Source organism: Cetorhinus maximus, chromosome 14 (genome assembly GCF_964194155.1).
Source record: "Cetorhinus maximus chromosome 14, sCetMax3.hap1.1, whole genome shotgun sequence".
NCBI classification, from domain to species: domain Eukaryota; kingdom Metazoa; phylum Chordata; class Chondrichthyes; order Lamniformes; family Cetorhinidae; genus Cetorhinus; species Cetorhinus maximus.
The window spans coordinates 47375222-47398611 of record NC_135892.1 but is presented as its reverse complement, the minus strand read 5'-3'; the positions used below and the strand labels follow the sequence as shown (position 1 = coordinate 47398611).

General features: G+C 43.8%; 1 protein-coding gene across 2 annotated transcripts in view; it reads left to right on the top strand.

The window, feature by feature from the left end:
- The window catches only part of LOC144689630 (chitin synthase chs-2-like), a 67674-nt gene that overhangs the window by 29795 nt on the left and 14489 nt on the right, over positions 1–23390 (top strand). For both annotated transcript variants that reach the window (XM_078556869.1, XM_078556870.1), the window contains exons 8-12: positions 1103–1204; positions 2309–2450; positions 14207–14407; positions 18630–18914; positions 20285–20464. In XM_078556869.1, coding sequence (XP_078412995.1) covers positions 1103–1204; positions 2309–2450; positions 14207–14407; positions 18630–18914; positions 20285–20464 — 910 coding nt within the window. The remainder of the gene's footprint in view (positions 1–1102; positions 1205–2308; positions 2451–14206; positions 14408–18629; positions 18915–20284; positions 20465–23390) is intronic.

Genomic DNA, 23390 nt, shown 5'->3' with positions numbered 1-23390 from the left:
CCTTGGGTTTGGGGAAGATGTGCTTCCACTCTGGCTTGATGGGTTGGGCAGGTGTTTGACTTCTTCATGGATGCTTTGAGGACATCTGTGAAGCGTTTCAGTGGAGGTGGCTTTGACTGCTTTAGAACCTCGATGCTGGGCATGTTGGCAAGTGGGATAACCTGGCTGTTGCACTGTAAGGGATAGCCCAAGAACTCTAGCAATATCGATTGCTTATTCCCCAGCCACAAGATGTTTTAAAACATCAAATTTCACTGCTGATTTAAAAGACTCTCCCACAGCAAAACTCCAGAATTTAATAAACTCTGCCTTTGGATGCCTTTTTTTCAAAAAGGGATCAATGTTGCCTTGAATTCCACACTACTCATAATGACGCTGACCCGACAGGTCCCGATGTTGCATGACAGCAGCTGATTGTGTGATGACGTGAGAAGAACCTTTATACTGGAAATCAGGACTTATATCAAGGAAACAGGACCTAAAACAAACACGACATTCTAATGAATCAACTTAAATTGGGGCAACTTAAAACAAGGTCTTACTGTTTCGAATCTGCTTCTATTCACCAGGTCACAACAACTTGCTGCAGAGAAAAGTTTTCCATCTTTCCTCTGTTTGTTCATCAATTATCCCTTTAACCTTCTGCTCATTTTGTGGGACAGCGCTCAATTAACTGTGCCTTAGTATCAGATCTGATTTCCAGGAGGTTTATTGGACATGCTGTTTGGTGATTTGGAAGGTTTGAGGTGTTTAGAGCAGCTGCAGTCAGATGAGATGGTCTGTGCTTGATCCAAAATTGTCAAGTGGTGAGTTGCAGAAATAGATTTAGTAGCCTTCAAATGGTTCCCTAAAGGCACGTGAGATCAAAGTTGCCTTTGACTGAAAATGTTGATGTTAGTAGTAAAGTTCTTTTGAAATCTTCTCAAGGTCTGAGGCACATAAGGTACGGAGATATTAATTTGAAGCCTAATCAGATATATTTAACTCCTGAACATTGTTAGTAACTTGGTCGAGAACTGGAAAATAATCACCTCCAAAGCAACAAAGCATGCCCCTGTGCATGCTAGCATTTTTTTATTGTATCTTGTATGCTTCTTTTCAGATCATGTACATGTATTATCTGTTGGGATGGAAGTTAAATAGAAAGTACATTACCCTATCAGGAAAATTTGAAGATGAAATGTCCACTGCAAATGCCTTAAAGGTAAAAAAATGAGATTCACATTCTAGTGCCTCAAATGATGATGTGCAATAGCAATGTATAGGGTGTGTTTCTCTCTCGAGTTAGCATTTTAGCTGATGCCTTGATCTGATTGTGTTAAACAGGAAGGGGTGAATTGTAAACTCCAAACAACCGATGGGCCTGAGTCAAGTGAGATGATAAAATGTAAAAAATCTCAAGCTTGACTCCTATTCCCTTCCCATTTCGGGTTGAACAGAGATGAGACAAGGAACAGGCTGCCTGCTTGCTCCCAGGATATGGGTTGATAATTTAGATATTTTAATGAGGCTGGCAGTTGTTAAACCCTGGCCGGACAGGTTTCACAGGCCTCAGGAAACCTGATAGCTCAAGGTTAGGTGATGACATCTTTGGAGAGAATGTGCAAGTATACCTGCATGTGAAGCAGGTATACTTCTCCAAGCTCTCAAGCTTGCTTACTTCCCTTGGGTCAGCTGCCCCTACCATCTGCACCTAGCCCCGCCAGACAAATTCCCCCATGCAGTGTTGGGGATCAAATTCAACTGGGACCAGACCCCTTCCTGGGATCAGGAATGAGACTCTCCTTGTCCCAAAGATTGAACCCTACCTTGGATTTCATCCCTTGTTGGGGTTGGGATCAGACTGAGCATCCCCCACCTCCCTCTTAAACTCTCTGGCCAGGATTTTACGGCCCCTCCCGCCTGGCTGGATATTACGGTCCCATCGAACTGAATGGAGATTTAAATGGCTCGCCACATCCGCTGGGGCCATAAAATCCTGGCCTCTCAGTAGCAGCTGCATGTTTCATACCTACACTGGCGAGCTCTCCACCCAATTGGAAGTCACGCCTTGCATTCAAGCTGACTTCCGGGAGGTGATCCTCTCAAAGAGAACAGGAATTCTGTCTATCCTGTCCAAAACCTTGCATCCTCTGTCCCCTGCTTGCCAAACTCAACGTGTCAGTATTTGGATTTTTATGTCTCTGGTAAATAGAAATGTTATGCAAACAGGCTATTTGCATGCTTCTATCATACAGTAATTTTCAGACCTTTCTATTCAAAAGCATAATAAATCTCATGTTTTTTTTATATTCATTTTGTTGAAAAGATTGAGAAGGAGAACACATACATTCTGGCTTTGGATGGGGACACTGACTTCCAACCATCAGCTTTGATCTTGTTAGTTGACAGGCTGAGAAGATATCCCCATGTCGGGGCTGCATGTGGTAGAATACATCCAACTGGAACTGGTATGAAGTTATATTTAGCTCTCTACGTAACCTTATTCACATATCTTTACTTACTTGCAGAGTACATAACACAGAAGAAAAAATATAAGTCATGACCATAGATTGCCACATTCAATGTGTTTGTAAGAATAAAAAAAATGGTGTTTCCACAGTTATTTGCATTTTAAGTAAAATATTTAAACTGTGTGTTGTGAACTAAAGCAATCACTCACCTTTCCATCTATACAACAAAGAACAGTAAATGAGCAAACCCATTGACTAAGAGCTTCTGAAATTCTAAGTTCCATCACAAGTTATTACATTTAAAAATTCCAGTTTTGCATTTAGTTACAAAAAAAAATTCCATTGGCAAAAAGACTAGAATTTGTTTAATATCACAATATTTAAACCCTGGGTATTTAAACCACTGGGGGAAACCCTGGATCATTGCTGGGAAGATAAGCCATGCCTCCTTTTTACAGCACTAGCTGCAGTATTCAGTTAAGTGTTCACTAGCACACGGAAGAGCTTTGGGACACTTAAGCAGCTTCTCAGTGTGTTAGTGAATGAGTGCATGAACGAATGGGTGAATGTGTAAGTGTGGAACTGAGTAGGCTGTCAGCTGGGTGTGTGGCAGGTGGGTAGGGTGGGAGCTGGGTAGGATGGTGGGTGGGTGAGCAGGTAGTTGAGTTGTGGGTGTAGTCAGTCAGGTCGGGAGGGGTTGTCAGGTTGGGCGGGAGTCAGGGGGTTGGGGCGTCAGATGGTGGGGGCTAGTCTGGTCGGGCTGGGGGCGAGTCAGGTGGTGGAGACAAGTCAGGTCAGGTCAGAGAGGGGGTCAGGGAGGTAGTCGGGGGGTGGGTGGAGAGGAGAGCCGTGTGGGGGGGGTCAGTTGTGTACTTAGACTTGGACTTTTCTGTCTAATATTTCCTGGGTAACTATCCAGGTAAGTAAGTCAGAATTGTCTAAAGTCTCCGTCTCTAATTCAGAGGGTCCCAGAGAGTAGGGAAATTTCCTATTGGAAATTCAAGTTTCCCGGGCAGTTCTCACAGAGTCATTGCATTGGGACCTCTGCAGTGTCCCGAAGTGCATCTTTGGAGGCATGTCTGGTCACTGACAATCCAAGACCGGAAGATCTGGGTCATTATTGGAGTAAGTGAATGGGGAAAACTGCAACAAAAAACCATCCACTTTGAACCTTAAAAAGAATGAACAAGTTGCTATCTAACTGTTGAAAAGTTAGAAACAGTGGAGGCCCAAAGAGACTTGGGGGTCCAGTACATAGATCATTAAAATGCCACGAACAGGTACAGAAAATATTCAAAAAATGCAAATGGAATACTGACATTTTCATCTGGAGGATTAGAATTCAAGGGGGTTTAAGTTATATTCCACTCACACAAAACCCTGGTTAGACCATACCTGGAGTACCGTATTCAGTTCCGTAACCATGGATCAGAGTGTGAATCTCAAGTCAGGCCATTTCCCTGACATCGTGTTCCTGCCTCTTGTATAAACACACATGCACACATTATTTTCCCCTGGGGATTCATGGTCGGGCTGGGGTCAAGGATGCTGCTTCCCGAAGCAGGACCAAGGTGGGAGTGGAGGAGGGCAGGTGCCAAGGCTGGCAGGTTAGAAGACTCACATCCATTTTCTGGGACATCGGCCTACTTCAATTCATGATTATTAGGCACCTTACCCATCACCCCCCTTATCCAATCCCATGCCCCCTCCATTCCTCCTCATAGCTCTCCATACTCTCATTCCTCCTCCATGCCTGCTCATCATTCACTGTACCCACTCACTCAATATGGACAGAACTCATGAGCCCTATAATAACACCATAGAATGCTCATGAAACCATCAAAGTGAACAGTTGTTCATTCAAACTCCACTTGTAAAATAAACTTTCTCTTAAATACTCATATGTCTGTCAAAACAAACAAATAGCTATGGAAAACAGCTTCAAAGAAACATTAAAGAAGCATTAAAACTGTCAATGAAACAAAGTTCATAGTCCCCCTAAAAGCTTTGTAATTAGCCCCTGCTGAGCTAAATCTATGAGTAGGATTTGGAACTTAGCCAGGCATTTATAATGAGATTTCATTGCACAGTTTTATAAATAAATCTTCCAGAGCTAAATACAATAGAGCCTTTGAAATTGACTGAACAGATGTCTAACCGTGCGCTTTCAATCAAAGAAGTCAGGCATCTGTTCAGTTTTCTCAAAGGCTTAACAGATATCTAGACTTTAAATCAATGTAAAAATCAAAGCACCTGATCTAGTTGACACATTAATATCTGATTCTCAATACGGTTAAATGCATAAGAACCCTTTATCTACTGGAGAAATTTATCAAATGCATACGAACACTTAGATAATACTGATCAATTTAATAGCCACTTACTTTTTAAGGACAGAACCCTATGGTCAGTTACTGAATTAAAGCATACCTAACTTGTCATATGGAATCTAATTAGGACATTTGAAGTTGACAACACCTTTTAAACATACCTGTCGAAAGGTTCTTGACTGCACAATAGGCTCCACAACAAGGTTCACAAATTGACTGATCTGACTTGTTTCACTCAGGCTTCAAGAACCCACCCACCTCGCTGAAGCTCTCAAACTCAGGGAAACTCAAATTGAGGCAGGCATTTAAAAAGATGAACCCAATGTTACTTTGAGTGCGTGCCGGGTCACAACCCACCACATTATCTGTGCCAGTCAAGATGGCGGCCAGCAGGAATTGGCTAGGAAATTTATTTGGCCACCCTGACATCCAGCCCCTTACCTTGGGGAAGATATATTGGCTTGGAGGGAGTGCAGCATAGATTTACTAGAATAATGCCTGGACTCCAAGGGTTAAGTTATGAGGCAAGCAACAGATTTGGGTTGTATAATCTGGAATTCAGAAAATTAAGGACTGATTTTATTGAATTTATCAAGACATTAAGGGGAATTGATAGGATAGATGATGTTATGATGTGGCAGATAATATGTGCCAGGCAGACCGAATCCACAAGGGAAACTTGGTCACGCTGTCACAACGTTTTGCAGTTTGTATTTATTACAACAAGATGTGTGCACTGAATTCAGAAGTAATGAGTTCACTAGGAGCTTTAGAGATTTAAAAAAATTAAATTAAAACATTTATTAACAAAATAAATTTCAAGCACATACATATGAGTGCTATTATTTAATACTAAAACAACTCCTAAAATTCCTAATTAACCTAATTCCCTGTTACACACCCCCTTTAAGGCAACAGTCCAAAGCAGATTTTAGATTTTTTTTTAAAAACCCAGAAAGTTAACACAGAGCCCACTTGACAATGGAATTCCAAATGAATTTTACTGGACATAACAGACATATGCACAAATGGCTGGAGGATTCTTCAAGGCTGTTTTACCTACTCCTGTTAAATCTTACATGCTCTCCAACATAGCCTTTCATCCTCCTTTCTCTCTCTTTAATATGTAAATTCCATTGCTCCATATATCTTTGGAATTCTACCGTTCCTATAATATAAAAATTTTCATGCTGCTAATATTGTCAGTAACCTTTGGGGAAAAAATAAACACACTCCTTAGCCTGGCTTATCTGGCTAGTTGTAAACAGACGAACACCCCTTTGAAGTTCAAACAGTCCCTTCACTTATCTAAAAGATGCAAATTCCCTTCACATCTTATATGCTAAGACAGTATTCATGTTTACTCATTAGCATTTCAAGTACATTTCTACATAGAGCTTCTATTGATGATTACAAGCTTGCAGTCTACCTGACTCCAAAAGTAATTAAATCACACAAACACAGCCATCTAGGTGATAGAAGTCGTAGATTTGGAATGGACCATCGCAGATGCCTTGGCAGGCTGTTGCATTGCATTTTATAGATGGTACACAATGCTGTCATTGTGCAGCAGGATTTAAAGCGCCTGCTGCAATTTAATGCTGACCAGTGATTACTTCCCTCCTGTAATATCCTCTCCCAGCAATCTCATCACCTACAATCTCCCCCCCACCATGCAATCTCTTTAACACCCTCGATCTCATTTCCCCCTTACAATCTTTTCTAGGGCCTGAATTTTTCCGGCGCTGGGCAGGCTCGGCGTGAGTGGGCGGGGGCAGTCATGGAGCTGACCGCCGCCCGTGATCGGCTGCGCATCGCCATTTTATGCGGGCGGGTCAATTAAGCCCCACCCAGCGTAATACGTGATCGTAGTACTGAGCTCTACCTGTGTGGGTGGGGGGAGGAAGAAGAGTCGGGTCCAACACTCTTTCACGCATGTGCTCAGTAGTAGCACTCTCACTTCTGAGACAGCAGGTTGTGGGACGTATTCCAGAGACTGAGGCACAAAATCTGGACCGACACTCCAATGCTGCAGTGTCAGAGGTGCTGAAGTTGTGAAATGTTGTCTATAAATGCAAGTCCTCTCCCTTTTCCTTTTTATTTTAACATTACGATGGTGATAATTGGACATGCAGTTTGTTCAAAATAAAGCAGATGAATTTTGTTTATCCTGAGTATTTTAAAAGAAGACAATGGGCAGAATTTTATGCCTCGCTGGCGGACACATACCTGACCCGAACAGACATGAAATAGCGCGAGATGATGCCGGGCGAGCGTCCTTACGTCATCCCCGCACACAAGCAATCTTCAGGTCAGCGGGCACACACGGGCGTTGGAGCCACGCCTGCCAACAATTAAAAGGCCACTTAAGGCCATTAAAAAAGCAATTGTTCACAATTTTACGTTGCCCATGCAATTTTGCAATTATTGCATGGGCAGGCATGCAGCCAACCTTTAAGGAAACCTCATCAAGGACGGGATAAAAGAGGTCAATAGCATTGCCATCCTGAGGAGTGAGAAGTTTAGGAGAAAGTTTGCTGCTGAATGCTTATTTGAACTTGATAGCTTCATCTCTATTCTGAGCTTCACTCTCAGCACTTCTAGGCTTCATCTCAGGACTCATTGGTGTCTCCAAAGAGGGTTTTGACCATGTAGGCCCTTCCAGATACCAGACAGCCTTCTGTTACCCTGGCAAGGGGGATTGTGGTCTCCGCTGTTGGCAACTCCTCTAAGGACAAAGAGGGGGGCAGAAAGGAGAGGAGGCCAAGTGTCCCAATGCAGCTTCCAGGGGAGAGGCGCAGGAACAACGAGCGCAGGGCCAGCAGGTAGTGCAAGGTGGAAGGGGCCGGAGATGCCGCCACTATTGTGCTGCCAGGATTTACAGGCAGCTATGCAGCTGCCTCAATATATCTGAAGTGCAATGCTGAAGGAGGCTCCGCCTCTCCAGGGAGACCGTGACCTCCATTTGTCATATGATTGGCTCTGAGATCAGCTCCAACTGTGTGGGTAGACACCCCATGCCAGTGGCTCTGAAGGTCACAGTGGCCCTAAACTTCTATACCTCTGGCTCATTCCAGGAGCTAGTGGGGGATCTTTGTGGAGTGTCCCAATCAGCTGAGCACAGTTGCGACAAGCTGGTGACTGATGCTCCGTTCAGGCAGGTAATGACATTTATTCATTTCCGTACGGACAAGGCCAGCCAGGCTGAGCGAACCAGGGGGCTTGTGGCGATTGCTGGGTTCCCTCGCGTCCAGGGTATAATCGACTGCACACATGTGGCCATCAGGGCACCAGCAGGTCGGCCAGGTGCCTTCGTCAACAGGAAGGGTTATAACTCCATGAACGTGCGGATAGCTTGTCACCACAAGGTGCAGATTCTGCAAGTCTATGCAAGGTACCCTGACAGCTCCCATGACACTTGTATCCTCAGACTGTCCTAGGTGCCGAGGCTATTCAGTGCTCCAGCCTGACTGGGTGGATGGCTGCTGGGTGACAAGGGCTATCCCTTGAAAAGGTGGCTGAAGACTTCTCTCCGCCACCCAAGAAGAGTCATGCCTCCACAAGTGCGGTGATAGAGAGGACCATAGTTATTCTGAAGATGCGCTTCTGATGCCTGGACCATAAAGGGGGAGCACTGCAATACCCTCCAGAGTGGGTGGCACTGATAGTGGTTGCATGCTGCACTCTCCACAATCTGGTTCTGGCAAGTGGGGACCCACTGGAGGAAGAGGATCTTGAGGCAGCTCCACAGGACACAGAGGATGAATCCAGTGGTGAGTCAGAAGAGGAGCCCAGTGAGGAGAATGCTGAACACATGGAGGCAGACCCCTGTATCCTTCAGGGAGGCAGGGACACCAGGGACGTCTTGATCCAACACTCCTTCAGCTAGGCTGCCAAAGACCTGCTTCCACCTCATGTCAGGGTTGCCGACTCCATCCAGGATGTTTGAAATGAACCTCTCATTTGAACACAAAGTCCACTCAGTGCCTGGGCAATAAAGTTTAGGGCCACTCACGTCCAGCATTACATACTGGCGTACCCTGCATATGCAAAACAAGTGAAGCCTACTCAGGCCATAAAGACAAAAAGCAAAATTTATATCATGCTGACACTCACATCAAATGAACATAACTATTTATGGTGTTAGTGGTCACACCAGTAAAAATATAAAAAAAACATGGCCTTTTGTGCTCATAGTGCCTTAAAACTTACGTTTGCGAGTGCTGCATCTTTTTGCCCCCAACCCACCCTGCTCGCTGGCACCAGCATTGGAGACAGCCTGCTAACTCTGCTGTTATGTTGGCCTTGGTGACCTTGGCGGCCGTCTTCTGGCCAGTGGAGCCTGTGCTGGCCCCGATCGGGATGGAGCGGCCAGTGCCACGGCCGGCATCTCCCCAGACACCGCAGCCTCATCAGATGCCATGGTCACTGGCAGAGGGGGGAGGGAGCTACTGTCGTCACCCAGAGTGCTCTGAGAGAAGCCCGCAGAGAGTACAACAGATTGTGTGCCAACATGAGGTTGCTCTGGACCTCCCTGCTTGCCATTGATGGGTGGGCATCTAGCTGGGACACTGGGTACCTCATCCATCTCCCACACTGACACTCACCACCTGAGGTCATTGCCTGTGTGAAGGCTTGCAGGTCCGAGTGCAATGCTAGAAACCCCTGCCCTGTCCCTGGAGCTGCCTCTCTCAATGAAGGAGGCAGTGCGCTCGGCAATGAGGGTCAACACAGTGCTCATGCTCTGCATTGACTCCTCCACAATGGAGACCATGGCGTGCATACCCTCATGAATCTCCGCCAGATCCTCCCACACATCCCGCTGGACATCCAGCAGCTGCCGCCTAATGGAGGACTCCAGAGGCTCACCTGCCTTTGACAGGTTTTGTCCTGGTCTCCAGCAGTCCTCTGACTCCTGGCGCCCTGGGCACTCTCTGCCTCCGATTGCTCATCAAGCAAATGTGCCTCACTGCGGTGCAGCAACATTCTAGCCAATGATCTAATGCCCACTGAGGTGCTGGTATCTGCACTGGCACCTGGTTCAGAGAGTGGATGTGACGCAGGTGCATTTAAAGTCCCGTGGTCCTCTGGCATCAAGAGTGGCTCTTCAGGGTCCTGCGCTTGAGTGCAAGCTGGCGAATCAAAGGGAGAACAACGACATGTCATTAGTTTAAGTCATCACACTGTCACTGTGCATGCCAGGCTCCCTGGTGAGACGATGGAGATCTGTATCATGGTGCCATCATCTTTTAATGATCAATGGGGACTCCAGTTTTGAGGCTCCCATCAGTGAAGAGACTGCACAAGAATGTTTGCACAATCTGACACTCTCACCTCTGTTCACTGCACTCTTACCTTCCTCAGAGACCCCTGCCTCTCCACAACCGGCTGACCAAGGTGGGTGGCGGCACTCTAGTTCAAGGCATCCATTTTGTACCTCATCAAAATTAGGTTTGGGAGGCCTCAGCCTGTCCTTGAGCACTCGATGGTATTATGATTTCTCTTCTCCTGAAAGGGAAGGGGAGCATTGGTTAGTCCACTCTCTACCTGCAGTGCCATTGCAGCCCGGCCTACCCCACGTGAGAAGCACCTTACAGGACGCACCTGAGTTGTGACCCTCGACCTGCAAAGCACTCAGGCCAAGCAGCCAGTGCTCACCCCTTGGCCAGCTCTGGTGTCAGTGGCAGTTGGCACTCAGACTCTAACACCCCTGAGGTCCATGGCAGGGGGACAGACAGACTGTAACACTTCAACACACTGATTCATGCCAACTCAGTACTCACCCTTGCCAAGCACAGCAGGTCATTGAACCTTTTGTGACACTGCATCCATGTGTGCCGAACAACACCGTGGCTGATGACCTCGGCTGCCACCAGCTCCCAGTCTTTTTTGGTCAGTTGTGGTGGCCTCCTCCTGCCATCCCTGCGTACAAGAGCCTGACACCAGCCTCTCCACAAGGCACTCATCCAAGAAATGGGGCGCCGAATGCCCACCCGACTTGTGCTCCTGCCTCACTTCTCCAGCCGCTGGTGAGGCCATTGTTCCAGTCTTCTGGACAGACTCCAAGATTCTTCCCTGGCAGCCTTCAGGGAGCTGCATTTGCCGGTTTTAAAGCGTCTGCCTGGTCGCCATTGGACCCGGCGCCCGACAGCTCCCGTGCCTGCCTGGCTCTTCCCGACCATTCAGAAACATAAACATAGAAACTAGGAGCAGCAGTAGGCCATTCGGCCCTTTGAGCCTGCTCCGCCATTCAATATGATCATGGCTGATCCTCTATCTCAACGCCATATACCCGCTTTCTCTCCATATCCCTTGATACCCCTAATTTCCAAAAAATTATCAATTTCTTTCTTGAATATACTCAGTGACCCGGCCTCCACAGCTTTCTGTGATAGAGAATTCCACAGGTTGACCACCCTCATCTCAGTCCTAAATGGCCTGCCCCATATCCTGAGACTCTGTGGCCCCCTGATTCCAGACTCCCCAACCAGGGGAAACATCCTCCCTGCAGCCTCTCTGTCTAGCCCTGTTAGAAGAAATTTCAGTCAGATCCCCTCTCATTCTCCTAAACTCTTGTGAATACAGGCCCAGTTAAAACAATCTCTCCTCATACAACAGTCCAGCCATCCCCGGTATCAGCCTAGCGAACCTTCGCTGCCCGCCCTCTATAGCAAGTATATCCTTTCTCAGGTAGGGAGACCAAAACTGCATGCAATACTCCAGGTGTGGTCTCACCAAGGCCCTGTATAACTGCAGTAAGATATCCCTACTTCGGATCTCAAATCCTCTTGCAATGAAGGCCAACATACCATTTGCCTTCCTAGTTGCTTGCTGCACCTACCTATTTACTTTCACTGCCTGGTGTACAAGGACACCCAGATCCTCTTGTACATCCACATTTCCCAATATATCACCATTTAAATAATACTCTGCCTTTCTGTTTTTCACACCGAAGTGTATAACTTCACCTTTATCCACGTTAGACTGTATCTGCCATGTGTTTGCCCATACACGCAACTTGTCTAAATCGCCTTGAAGCCTCCTTGCATCCTCCTCACAACTCACAACCCCACCCAGTTTTGTGTCATCAGCAAACTTGGAAATATTTATATTATGAATAGCTTGGGCCCAAGCACTGATCCCTGCGGCACACCACCAGTCACTGCCTGCCACCCAGAAAAAGACCCATTTATTCCCACTCTGTTTCTGGTCTCATTCCATGCCAGTATATTGCCCCCAATCCCATGTGCTTTAATTTTGCCTACTAGAAGATTGGTTTCACACTGGGCAGACCTTAATTGGCTATCCAGCGTGAAATTGTGTTTGCAACGCGGCCAGAGCCAGGAGTGGATTCCATATTCCGTTTCCGCTCCAGCCAACCTGGCTTGCACACCAAGCATGAAATTCAGGCCAGTGGCTCAGATTTTTCAGCCAGTGTTGAAAGAACAGCACTCGCCATTCGTTACACTTATAGATGCCTATAAACTTTGTGTGGGCTTTATGTGCCAAGTTATGGTCTTTAAACCCTTTTCAATGTGGCACCCTCTATAGGATATTTGTAGCATGCGTGAACAGGGCAAGTGTGTCTCTTTAACCAATTAAATGGAATAATCCTCACTGAGACGGGCAGGATACTATTTCAACCCATTCAAAACCCATCCACCTCTACAGAATCAAAATTGACCCACTGGTCTTAACCAGGAAGTATGAATTAGAATATTCAATTCAATGTAAAATCATATAAAGAAAGCAAAATAAAAAGATAGAAGGAAAGATGGGATTAAGATAGAGAGAGAAAAAAGAGACAGAGAAATTTTAAAAATGCATATTTCATGTATCTAACAAATCTCAAACAAAAAATAATTTCTGAATGAACGAGACTCCACACTTTTAAAATTATTTTTAAGAGCTCTTTTGCAGTAATTAATACTTATTAAACAGTTGAAAATTCAGCCCTTCCAGCTGAATTCACCAGCCCTAATTTTTTCTGGTGTGTATGGTGGTTATCTAATGGCTAAGTACTGCAACTTCACATCCTTCACGCATTCTAGTGCTGAGTCACTCAGCGAGGTACAGGTGCAGTGCAGCTTGTAGAGGAGTAGAGAAAAATCAGGTGACAATTTCCCAGTTTCCACTATGTATATAACTATGCATTGTGTTTACTGCAGGTTGCTGCCTAATGAACCTCATAATAGGTGAGTTCTAATAAACTCGTCATTATTCCTCTCACAAAACCCAGGCCATCAGGTTTATTGTGATTAATAAGTATTAAAATCTCCTTTCCCCCTCAACCCCCCCTGTAATTTATGTTCTTTTTTAACCATAAATGAAAATTACTGCCTTGATGAAAATATGCTATTATTTGCTGGCTTGCTAATATTTGTTCTGAGGGATGATAATGTTGTCTGTGGAAGCTGCTTAGTTGAAGTTGAATAGTGCTAATACAGGGTCAGATGATATGCAATGATGCATGACTAACTTTGAAAGTCAGAGAATGACATAGAGGCCAGAATTCCACCACAAGTTGGGAAGTCCCAACCCTGGGAGCAAAAGCATGGGTGCATGGCAATACCTGGGCATAAGTTCACTGGCAGTGCCCAATTAAGAGGCCACCGCTAGGACTGCTGTCCAATAGAGAGCAGCAGCCACCCTCTGACAGCTGCTGGTCCATTCAGAGAATTGGCAGCCCAGCAGCTTCGGTAGGGCCACACATAGAGATGACCGCCACTGAGACTGTGGGATGAAGAGGATGTCTCCATGTTAAGGCACCCTTGAAGACCAGATAGGATTTTGTTTCATGTGAGGCATGCAGGGGCCAGCAATTGGAGGGGTAAACCCTCCAGTGGCAGTGTTGGGGTAATGAGCGTAGTCATTGCCTTGGGGGAGCCCCTCCATGGGCCATGGATCAGACATTGAGGGACAGCCCCCTCACAAACCCACTTGGAAGCTGCCAAAGTTTATCTGGTGGTCTCCGCACACAGTAAAATGCCAGTGGGGGGAGGGGGGATGGTAATTTGCTGTAAATTGACCAATTAATTGTTTTAATTTAACACCTGCCTCCAGTCAGTGGGCGGGGGAAAGAGGGGTGGTGGGGTGATGCACCACTGCCTTCCCTGCCCCTGAGAATATACAGCAGGATGTTAGGCTCCTCTTTCAGCACCTTCTGCTACAAGTTTGAAGCCTTCTGCTCCTCAACCCTTCTCCAATGGGCTGGTAAATTTCATCCCAGAGTTTCTCCTCAGGCAGGGTACAGTCCATGGTAATGTTAATTGTACATGGCTAATGGAACAAGCAGGCTTGATCAACCAAATGTTCATACCTACTTGCATATCTCCTCATGTTAAGTCATCAAACTTTGATACTCAGTAAATCTGTGCAGACCAGTAAAGTGTACATTTCCACCCCCGCTCCTTCCTCTCAAAGGTCCTATGGTCTGGTACCAGAAGTTTGAATATGCTGTTGGTCACTGGTTACAGAAGACGGCTGAACACGTGTTAGGCTGCGTACTGTGCAGTCCAGGGTGCTTCAGTTTGTACAGGGCTGCAGCCTTAATGGATAATAATGTGGTTAAAAAATATACCACCAAAGCCACCGAAGGACAGCATTTTGTCCAATACGATCAAGGTATGTAACCAACGTTCACTTTTACATTTGGCTAGAATTTCCATAAATCTCCCTCCATAACCCTGGGAATGGTGTAAATGACTGCTTATGAAGTGTGGAGAACGTTCTGAGATTCTTCCGTCAAAGGGGCAGTGGGAGATTGGGCAAACCCCTGTCGTAATTCTACCCCACTGTGCATAAACAATTAATCTCAGTGTGAATGGGAAAGCTTTAGCTGGAAAGAACATTCAGATCATAAGGTCATTAGAAACACGAGCATGAATAGGCCATTCGGCTCATCAAGCCTGCTCCACCATTGAATAAGATCGTGGCTGTTCTGATTATGGTCTTAACTCCACTTTCCTGCCTGACCCCCATAACTCTTAATTTATTATCTTTGTTGATCCAAAAATCTGTCTAACCGAGTCTTGAAAATATTCAATAAAGCAGTCTCTACAGTTTTCTGTGGAAGAGATTCCTACTAACAACCCTCTGAGAGAAGAAATTTATCTTCATCTTTAATGGGAGAGCCCTTATTTTTAAACTTGTGACCCCTCATTCTAGATTCCCCACAAGAGGAAACATTCTTCCAGCTCCTACCCTGTCAAGCCCCCACAGAATCTTATAGCCAAAGTTTTTAGGATGATGAAGGCTTGGCCACATACCCGCCAACAGCCCCGATGCCATTTCACGCTCTAACAAACGTTAATCGGCAGAAGGTGGGCCTTCCGCCTGTCACTGGGAAGAAGTCCCGGCTTGGAGAGCTGCCGGCCAATCAGGCAATCAGGGTCTCGAGGGATAGGTTGGTGTGGGAGGGATGGAGGTCTGGAGGTCACCGGGCCCTACGGGTAGGGCGACTCAGTCAGAAAGGGGCTTCTGATGGAGGTGCTCACCCCCCATCTTCCTGCTTGAGATCGAACTTTGTTCAATTTTGGGTTTCTTTCCACTGATCCATCATCTGCCTGCCAACCTAAAAATTGAGGCTGGGGTGGAAAAGGCCCTTAAGGGACCATGAAATGGTCACTTCTGGGCTTTAATTGGGGCAAGGGTAGGCTTTCCATCCGAGGCCCTGTCCGTCCCACCATAACATCACGACCAGGTTGGAGCGGGCGGGATCCTGGAGGGAATCCCATCCATTCATCTTCACGCTCCCTACCCCCGCTACCTCCAGAACCTGACCGTGGGTGGGAGGGGGCAGTGTAAAACTCTGGCCTATGCGTTTCAATATAACCACCTCTTGTTCTTCTAAACTCCAGTGAGTATAGGCCCAACCTGCTCAAACTTTCCTCATAAAACAAACATCTCAAACCAGGAATTAACCCAGTGGAGCTTCTCTGAACAGCTTCCAAATCAAGTATCTCCTTAAGTAAGAAGACCAAAAGTATACAGAGTGCTGCATTTGTAGTCTCACCAATGTCCTGTACAATTGTAGCAAAAATTTCCTCCTTTTATACTCCATCCCTCTTGCAATAAAAGCCAACATTCAATTTGTCTTCCTAATTACTTGCTGTACCTTCATGCTGACTTTTTGTGATTCACATACAATGACACCTAAATCCCTCTGTACTGCAGCATTCTGCAGTCTCTCTCCTTTCAAATAATATTCTACTTTTCGATTCTTCCTGCCAAAGTGAACAACCTCACATTTTCCAATATTACACTCCATCTGCAAATTTTTTGCCAACTCACTTATCATATCTATGCACTTTTACAGACTCTTTGTATCCTCCTCACAACTTGCTTTCCTACACAACTTTGTATCATCAGCAAATTTGGTTACAGTATAGTCTGTCACTTCACAAGGTCATTAATATAGATTGTAAATAACTGAGGCCCCAGCCCTGATCCCTACGGCTTTCCGCTAGTTATAGTTTGCCAACCTGAAAATGACCCATTTTTCCCTACTCTCTATTCCCTGTTAGTTAGCCAACCCTCTATCCATGCTAATATACAACCCTCAACACCTTGTTCTTACCTTGTGCAGTAACCTTTTATGTGGCACTTTTTCAAATGCTTTTTGGAAATCCAAACATATAACACCTACTGGTTGCCCTTTATCCACCTTGCTTATTACATCCTCAAAGAACTCTAATAAATTTGTCAAACACAATTTCCCTTTCAGTTCTGAAGAAGAGTCATACGGATTTGAAACATTAACTCTGTCTTTCTCTCCACAAATGCTGTCAGACCTGCTTAGTTTTTCCAGTGGTTTTTGTTTTTGTTTCAGATTTCCAGCATCCGCAGTATTTTGCTTTTCCCTTTCGCAAAACCATGTTGACACTGCCTGATTGTATTATGATTTTCTAAGCGTCCTACTACCACTTCCTTCCTAAGAGATATTTCCTTTAGGGATGGGCAATAAATGTTGGCCTAGCCAGCAATGCCCACATCCCATGAAAAAAAGAATAAATTAATAAAAGATTTAGCACTTTCCCAATGACAGATGTAAGACTAACTGGACTGTATTTTCCTGCTGTGTCTATGTCCTTTCTTGAATAGTGTGTTACATTCGAGGTTTTCCAATCCACTGGAAAATTTTCAGAATCGAGGGAATTTTGGAAGATTACAACCAATGCATCCAATAACTCTGTAAGCACTTCCTTTAAATCCTAGGATGCAGGCCATCAGGTCCGGGGTAGTGCTAGCCTTTAGTTCCATTAGTTTTCCATAGTACCTTTTTCTCTCATGACCATGATTATTTAAAATTCCTCTCTCCCTTTTGCCTCTTGATTTTCTCCTATTCTTTGGGCGCTTTCTGTGTCTTCTACTTTTTATATACTTGTAGAAGATTTTACTGTCTGTTTTTATATTTCTAGCTAGTTTTCTCTCATACTCCCATTTCTCCTTTTCTTTTTTTAGTCATCCTTTGCTGGTTTCTAAAATTTTCCCAACATTCTCGGTTACCACAAATATTTGTCGCATTGTTGTATTTCAATTTGATACCATCCTTAACTTTATTAGTTAGCCATGGATGGTGCATCCTTCTTATTGCATCTTTCCTTCTCAATGGAATCTATCCTTGTTCTGAGTTATGAAATATCTCCTTAATTGTCTACCACTGCTTTTCTACCATCTTACCTTTCAACCTCCTTTCCCAGCCCACTTTAGTCAACTCTGTTATCATATACTGGAATTGCCTTTATGTAAAGGCCCAGTAGTTTCAGGCCCAAATTTCTCACCCTCAAACTGAATGAGAAATTCTATCATGTTATAATTGCTCTTACCTAGAGGATCTTTTAGTAAGAGGTCATTAATTAAGCCCGGCTCATTACACATTACCAGCTCTAAAATATCCTGTTCCTTGGTTGGTTCCAGAATGCTTATTTCTATGAAACTATTCCAAATACACTCTTGAACTCATCTTACAGGCTACTTTTGCCAAGTTGATTCATCCAATCTATATGAACATTAAAATCTCCCACAGTATTGAAGTACCTTTCTTACAAGCCAGCCTTATTTCTTGATTTTAAACTCTGCCCTTACGGCATTGCCACTATCGGGAGCCTCTAAACCAGTCCCTTCAATGATTTCTTTCCTTTGCTATTGGATCCAAACTGATTCTCCATTTTGACCATCTGAACCAAGATCATTTATCACTACAATACTGATCTTATCCTTGATTAACAGAGCCACCCCACCTCCTTTTCCTTTCCTCCTGCCTTTCTGAAATGTCAAAGACCTTTGAATATGCAGGTCCCAGCTGCCGTCATTTTGCAACCATGTGTCTGTAATGGTGTTCATATCATACTCATTTATTTCTAATTTTGCTATCAATTCTCCATCTTGTTACGAATTCTGCATGCATTCAGATAAAGAGTGTTTAACTCTGTCTTACCATTTTTCGCTACTCTGACCTTATTTGCTAGTGCACACTTATGTTTGTACACTCTGTCCCTTCCTGTCACACCAGTCAACTCCTTTCAATAGGAAAAGCTGATATTAACTGAGAGGCAACTACAACACATTTCCCTCACTACCATTATGTCATATTGTAATAATGGGCTACAGTCAAGAACAGTCAGTCAAAGGGACTAATTATAACCATATGTAAATTTGTACAATTGGTTTAACCACACACTAACCATTTAGTGTATGAATCATCCAGGATGCATATTTTACTGAAGGCAGGGATATTCCTTGTATCAAGAGAAGCTCATATTTTTGGATGATTTAAACGATCAGTCATACTATGATGGGCTAGTAAGCACTTTTAACAGTAACGTGCATTCATCAACTCTAACAGGAGAAGACCGTTGGCTATGTACATTATTACTACAGCAGGGCTGGCGTGTAGAATACAATGCAGCTTCAGATGCCTACACAAACGCACCACAGGAGTTCAGAGAATTCTACAATCAACGACGCCGTTGGGTGCCATCGACTTTGGCGAATACAATTGATCTTTTGAACAGCGGAGCACCGACCTCCAGGAGAAACCCCTCAATTTCAAAACTCTACATTCTGTACCAGATTATTGGAACAGCAGCATCGATTCTGGGTCCTGCCACTGTGGTTTTGATGATAGCAGGTACTATGCTTTTCTACCACATTGTGATATTTTCTTACCTGTAACTTGGGATAAAATACCTCAACTATTGACAATATTTCATTTCTACAGCATTATCATAAAATAGTATCAGTGCCACAAATGCATGAGTGATTGTATTTAGCTACATACAGATGAAAGGACACAGGCTTTTTTGCCCCTATGAGTGGGAGTGCAGGTTTCTGCATCAATATGAAGGGTGTGCTGACACACAGTCATCTACTGATGTGTCTCATCAGGATCTGCCAAAATAATTATAAAGTATCTTACATGCCAGTCAGGCCTTAGGATTCAGCAGCAGAAATGACACCATGACAGGTTTCTGACATTACTGCACAGCCTTGTAGTGGGATGTACACCCCAAATGGTCCAGCAATCTCACAAAAGGTCAGAGTTTTCATTAAAAAAAAAATTATTTGGAAAACCTTGTTACAGTTGCTTACAAACACATGAGGGTAAGTTCAGCATTCCTGTGCTCCCAACATGAAATGTTATTTGCTCGGAGTGTGGATTGTCTACAAACCTGTTGCACTGATTCCTCAGCCCTCGATTCCCATTAAGCAAGGTTCACGGCCGGGAGTGTAAGATCGCCTGGTTTGCTGCATGGTGTGTTGACATACATCAGACTGAAACACCTAATGGTATGATTTGCACCTGTCATCATCATAACTTTTCATTCTCACTAACCAAACAAAATAAGTTTACCAAATACCTTTTCGTGCTGTCAAGCCCACCGAATACTTGGTCAACGATTCCGCTCACACCCAATGTCATGTATCATGATGTCATGCCATCAATGCAGTATGGAGTGGGCCTTCAGAAGGTAACAGCCGATGCACATTGCTACAGCAATGTGATTCAGGTCTATAGCAACAGTAACAAGTTTCACTTATACAACAGCTTTAATATAGAAAAACTCCCCAAGAAGCCTTGAAGAGAGGATGTAAAAATGGACACCAAGCAACAATAGTAGGAAAGTCAAGGATGGTGATCAAATACATGGGTCAGGAACTTCCTTAGAAATGCTCCCAGTCTGCTATCTTAACTTGACTGGAAGTGCAGTGAAAAACCTGTTGACTCTGAAATTATGGTGGCTCAGCAGGAGTAACTTTGAGTATGTTCCTGACTGTGGTCTAACAAATGGATCTTGAGGGGGTTGTGCTTGGTATCAGTGAATGAGAAACAGAAAAGTCTAATAGGATATCTTATATATTGATTAATATTGAATTCATAAGGTTAGTAAAGGAAAGCTTATAGGATAACTTTGTTCTTTGTTTTACCCAATCTTAATAGGATAAATGTTCTTTTTAATACAATGTAGATGACTTTATGCTACACAATAACTTTTACAGGAGCATTTACCTTTGTGTTTAACTGGAATGGAAATGTTGCTCTGGCACTTGGGATCTTGCCTCCTGCCACCTACATACTGATCTGTTACAAAGTCAAATCAGATACCCAGATCAATATTGCTGCTGTTCTGAGCATCTTTTATGCCTTTCTCATGATTGCAACGATAATGTCCATTATTGGTGAGTGTTTCATTGACTACATTTCTAGATTTCAAATTAAATTTTATATTGTACAGGAATTAACTTTATCACACAAACCTTTGAAACTATTCATCTTAAAACTTTGTAATATGGATTATCTTTTCATGTTTATTAATTTATTCATTAATACTGCATTTAATTATGAATCACCATGTTAAAGATGTGCACGAGCAATCAAAGCACTGTTTTGCCATCTGAAGTTGTCAGATAAGAAAGTGAAATGTAATTTAAAATGCAATACATAGGGATGAAGAACATAGGAACACGGAGAGGGCATTCAGCCTCGATCCCAATTGACATTCAGTTAGATCACGGCTAACATTTTAATTCTTAATATCTTGTATCCTAACTGCATTCACCTGCCTTGGTTCCAAACTGTTGTACTTACTTAATAGTGGTCCAAATATCCCTCTTTCCTGTTTTGAACATGAAGTCATTTTTGGACAATCATAAATCAATAATATATTGCAAACCTTTTTGCACACTTTTGGTATCTTATTCATTATAAATTCCTGTTTCCAAGGTATTAGTAGAAACTGCCCATGTAGAGTTGTAGCTAATGAAAGCACTACAGAAAGTGACATGAAACTGGGGAGCTGAATTATTTCGGTATGGTTTAGTCTAATTAACCATTGCCCTCTAATCTGATTCACAGGAAGATGATAGTTAAAATCTCACACAAGGGGTAGAATATTCCGCTCGGTGTGCAGGCGCGTGCCTGACATGCTTGAGCGTAAATAGCGCGATATTTTGATCTATTAAGGCCATAAAATTAGCAATTGACTGCGATTATTCACTGCCCGTCTAACGTTACCCTTGGCAGGTGGGTGAATCGGCCAGGCGGCCTTTGAATTTTTGAGGAAAACTTATCCAAGGGCGGGATGAGGTTTCTGTGATTAATTTAAAAAAAAGATTCAAATATCTTGAAAAAATTTTCATCACCCGTATGTTGAGGTGTCTTATTCTGACGCGTGGACATAATTTCCCGATTTTACATTCTGTTTTTTTTTATTGTAAATTCATCAGCTCCCACAGGTAGCTCTGTGCCTTCAGGAAGCTTTCCTTCCACGCTCGTGCTAACTTCAGCGCTCACCCTCCTCCCGTCCCCACCCCGGCAGCGCTGAGCCTTTCAATGCACCTTTCACGCTGACTGGACATTAATTGGCAAGCCAGCGTGAAATCACAGTCGGGGGCTGATCATGGTCGGCGGTCCATTCCCCGGTTGCTCCCAGGCCCGCCGATCGCGGCCACCTACCAACCTGAAAATTCTGCCCAAAGAGTTAAAACTATGGGGGTTTGAGTTAAAAGGGGTATTTAATAAGTTGTTGTCATAAGGGCATCTGGGCACTTACATATTGTTATTACATTCTTAATCTCAGATCTTTACCAATTTTTATGATAGTCATTTATATATTTTTTAAAAAAGCTTGGAAGCTAAAATGAGACAACAAGCACAGAATTATTTGGCAGTGTCAAGACAAAGAGGAGATTCGGTGAATGGTCTGAACCTTTTTACACAGATTTTATTAGCCCAGTTACAACTTACTCGAATGTTCTGTTAGTGGCACTGCAACCTTAACAAGTTACCTTTCCTGCTGTATTAAGTGAAACATTTGTGTAGAATTTGAGAATTAGGCTTTACTCAACTAAATTGTTAGCTTTGTTGGTGAAAAAACGCAGATATCATGTGAAGCAGCAGCATTAAAAGGGTTGTTGCAGGAGAAGGAGCAGCGTTGAAGCCATGGCTGCTGGAAATCTGGAGTTTTGTGCCATTCTGGAACCAGGAATTATGTTGTAGCTGCTGCTGCATTTTTGAGACAGGTGAAATACAATTCCAGCTTTCCCAATGTTTTCATTAGTCCTCTTTTTTTTTGACAATACCAGCCAATCCCTTTAAGACAGATAGGGCAGCAAAGAAAACAATGTTAGTGCCAGGTTTAAATGTGGCAGACTGCTCCCATATACACCTGGCTGTTTATCATATAGAGCCTCAGATATTCATGTACATGTAATTGACATTGCTTCATACTTTTCAAACAGGGTCAGGTGCAGCCAATAGAAGGCTGTAACTGGGAGGAGTTATGTTCCCAATTTCCTACTCTTTCAAGATCCACTTCCCTCCTCCTGCCCCCATCCAGGGGGATGAAAAAGGTAGACTGAATCAAAGGGATCATTTGGGGTTTGAGTTATAGAATGAACTTGGGATTGAGGACTCAAGCTATCTCTTTGGTGAGAGTTTTATCAAATAGATTTTTTTTACATCTTCCGATATATGTTAGCACTGTATATCCTCCCAATATACAGACCAGCTGCATTACATTTTTTTTGTCACTGCCATGTTTCAAATGTGTTGCCAATTATTTATGTTCTGCAACCTTTGCTTGCCTTTACTGGAGGGTGTAACCATATCAGTATTTAATTACCAAACTGATGGGTGTGACTGTCTTAAAATTATTACCCTATATGTCAAGGGAGCTTTCAATTAAATCGAACAAAGTGCTCACTATGTTTACAAAGGAGGCCAAACAAGTAGCATTTCAGCAAGAGAAGCATTGACTTACAAAGATAAGAATATGTGAGGGGAGAAATTAAACTCACGATTGCCTACCTGATGCTTGAAAAATGTACGGTCAGCTGTTAAAAGTTGTGGGAGGTTTAAAGAGGATGAACACTTTGGATACACCTTTCACACCCTGCCTGCTTTAGGCAGACCTGTAAATGAGTGAGCAATCTGTCTGCCTAAAAAGGCACAAGAACCTTTAAATATGCAAATAGGGATCCTACATTGTTTGTCAGACTCTGATTGGAAAATTCTGGTGCAAATGGGTGGGGCATGACTTCAGTAGACACTCTTAAACCAGACAAGGGGCTTCATGCTAACATATGCCCTGTACATTCACGTTCA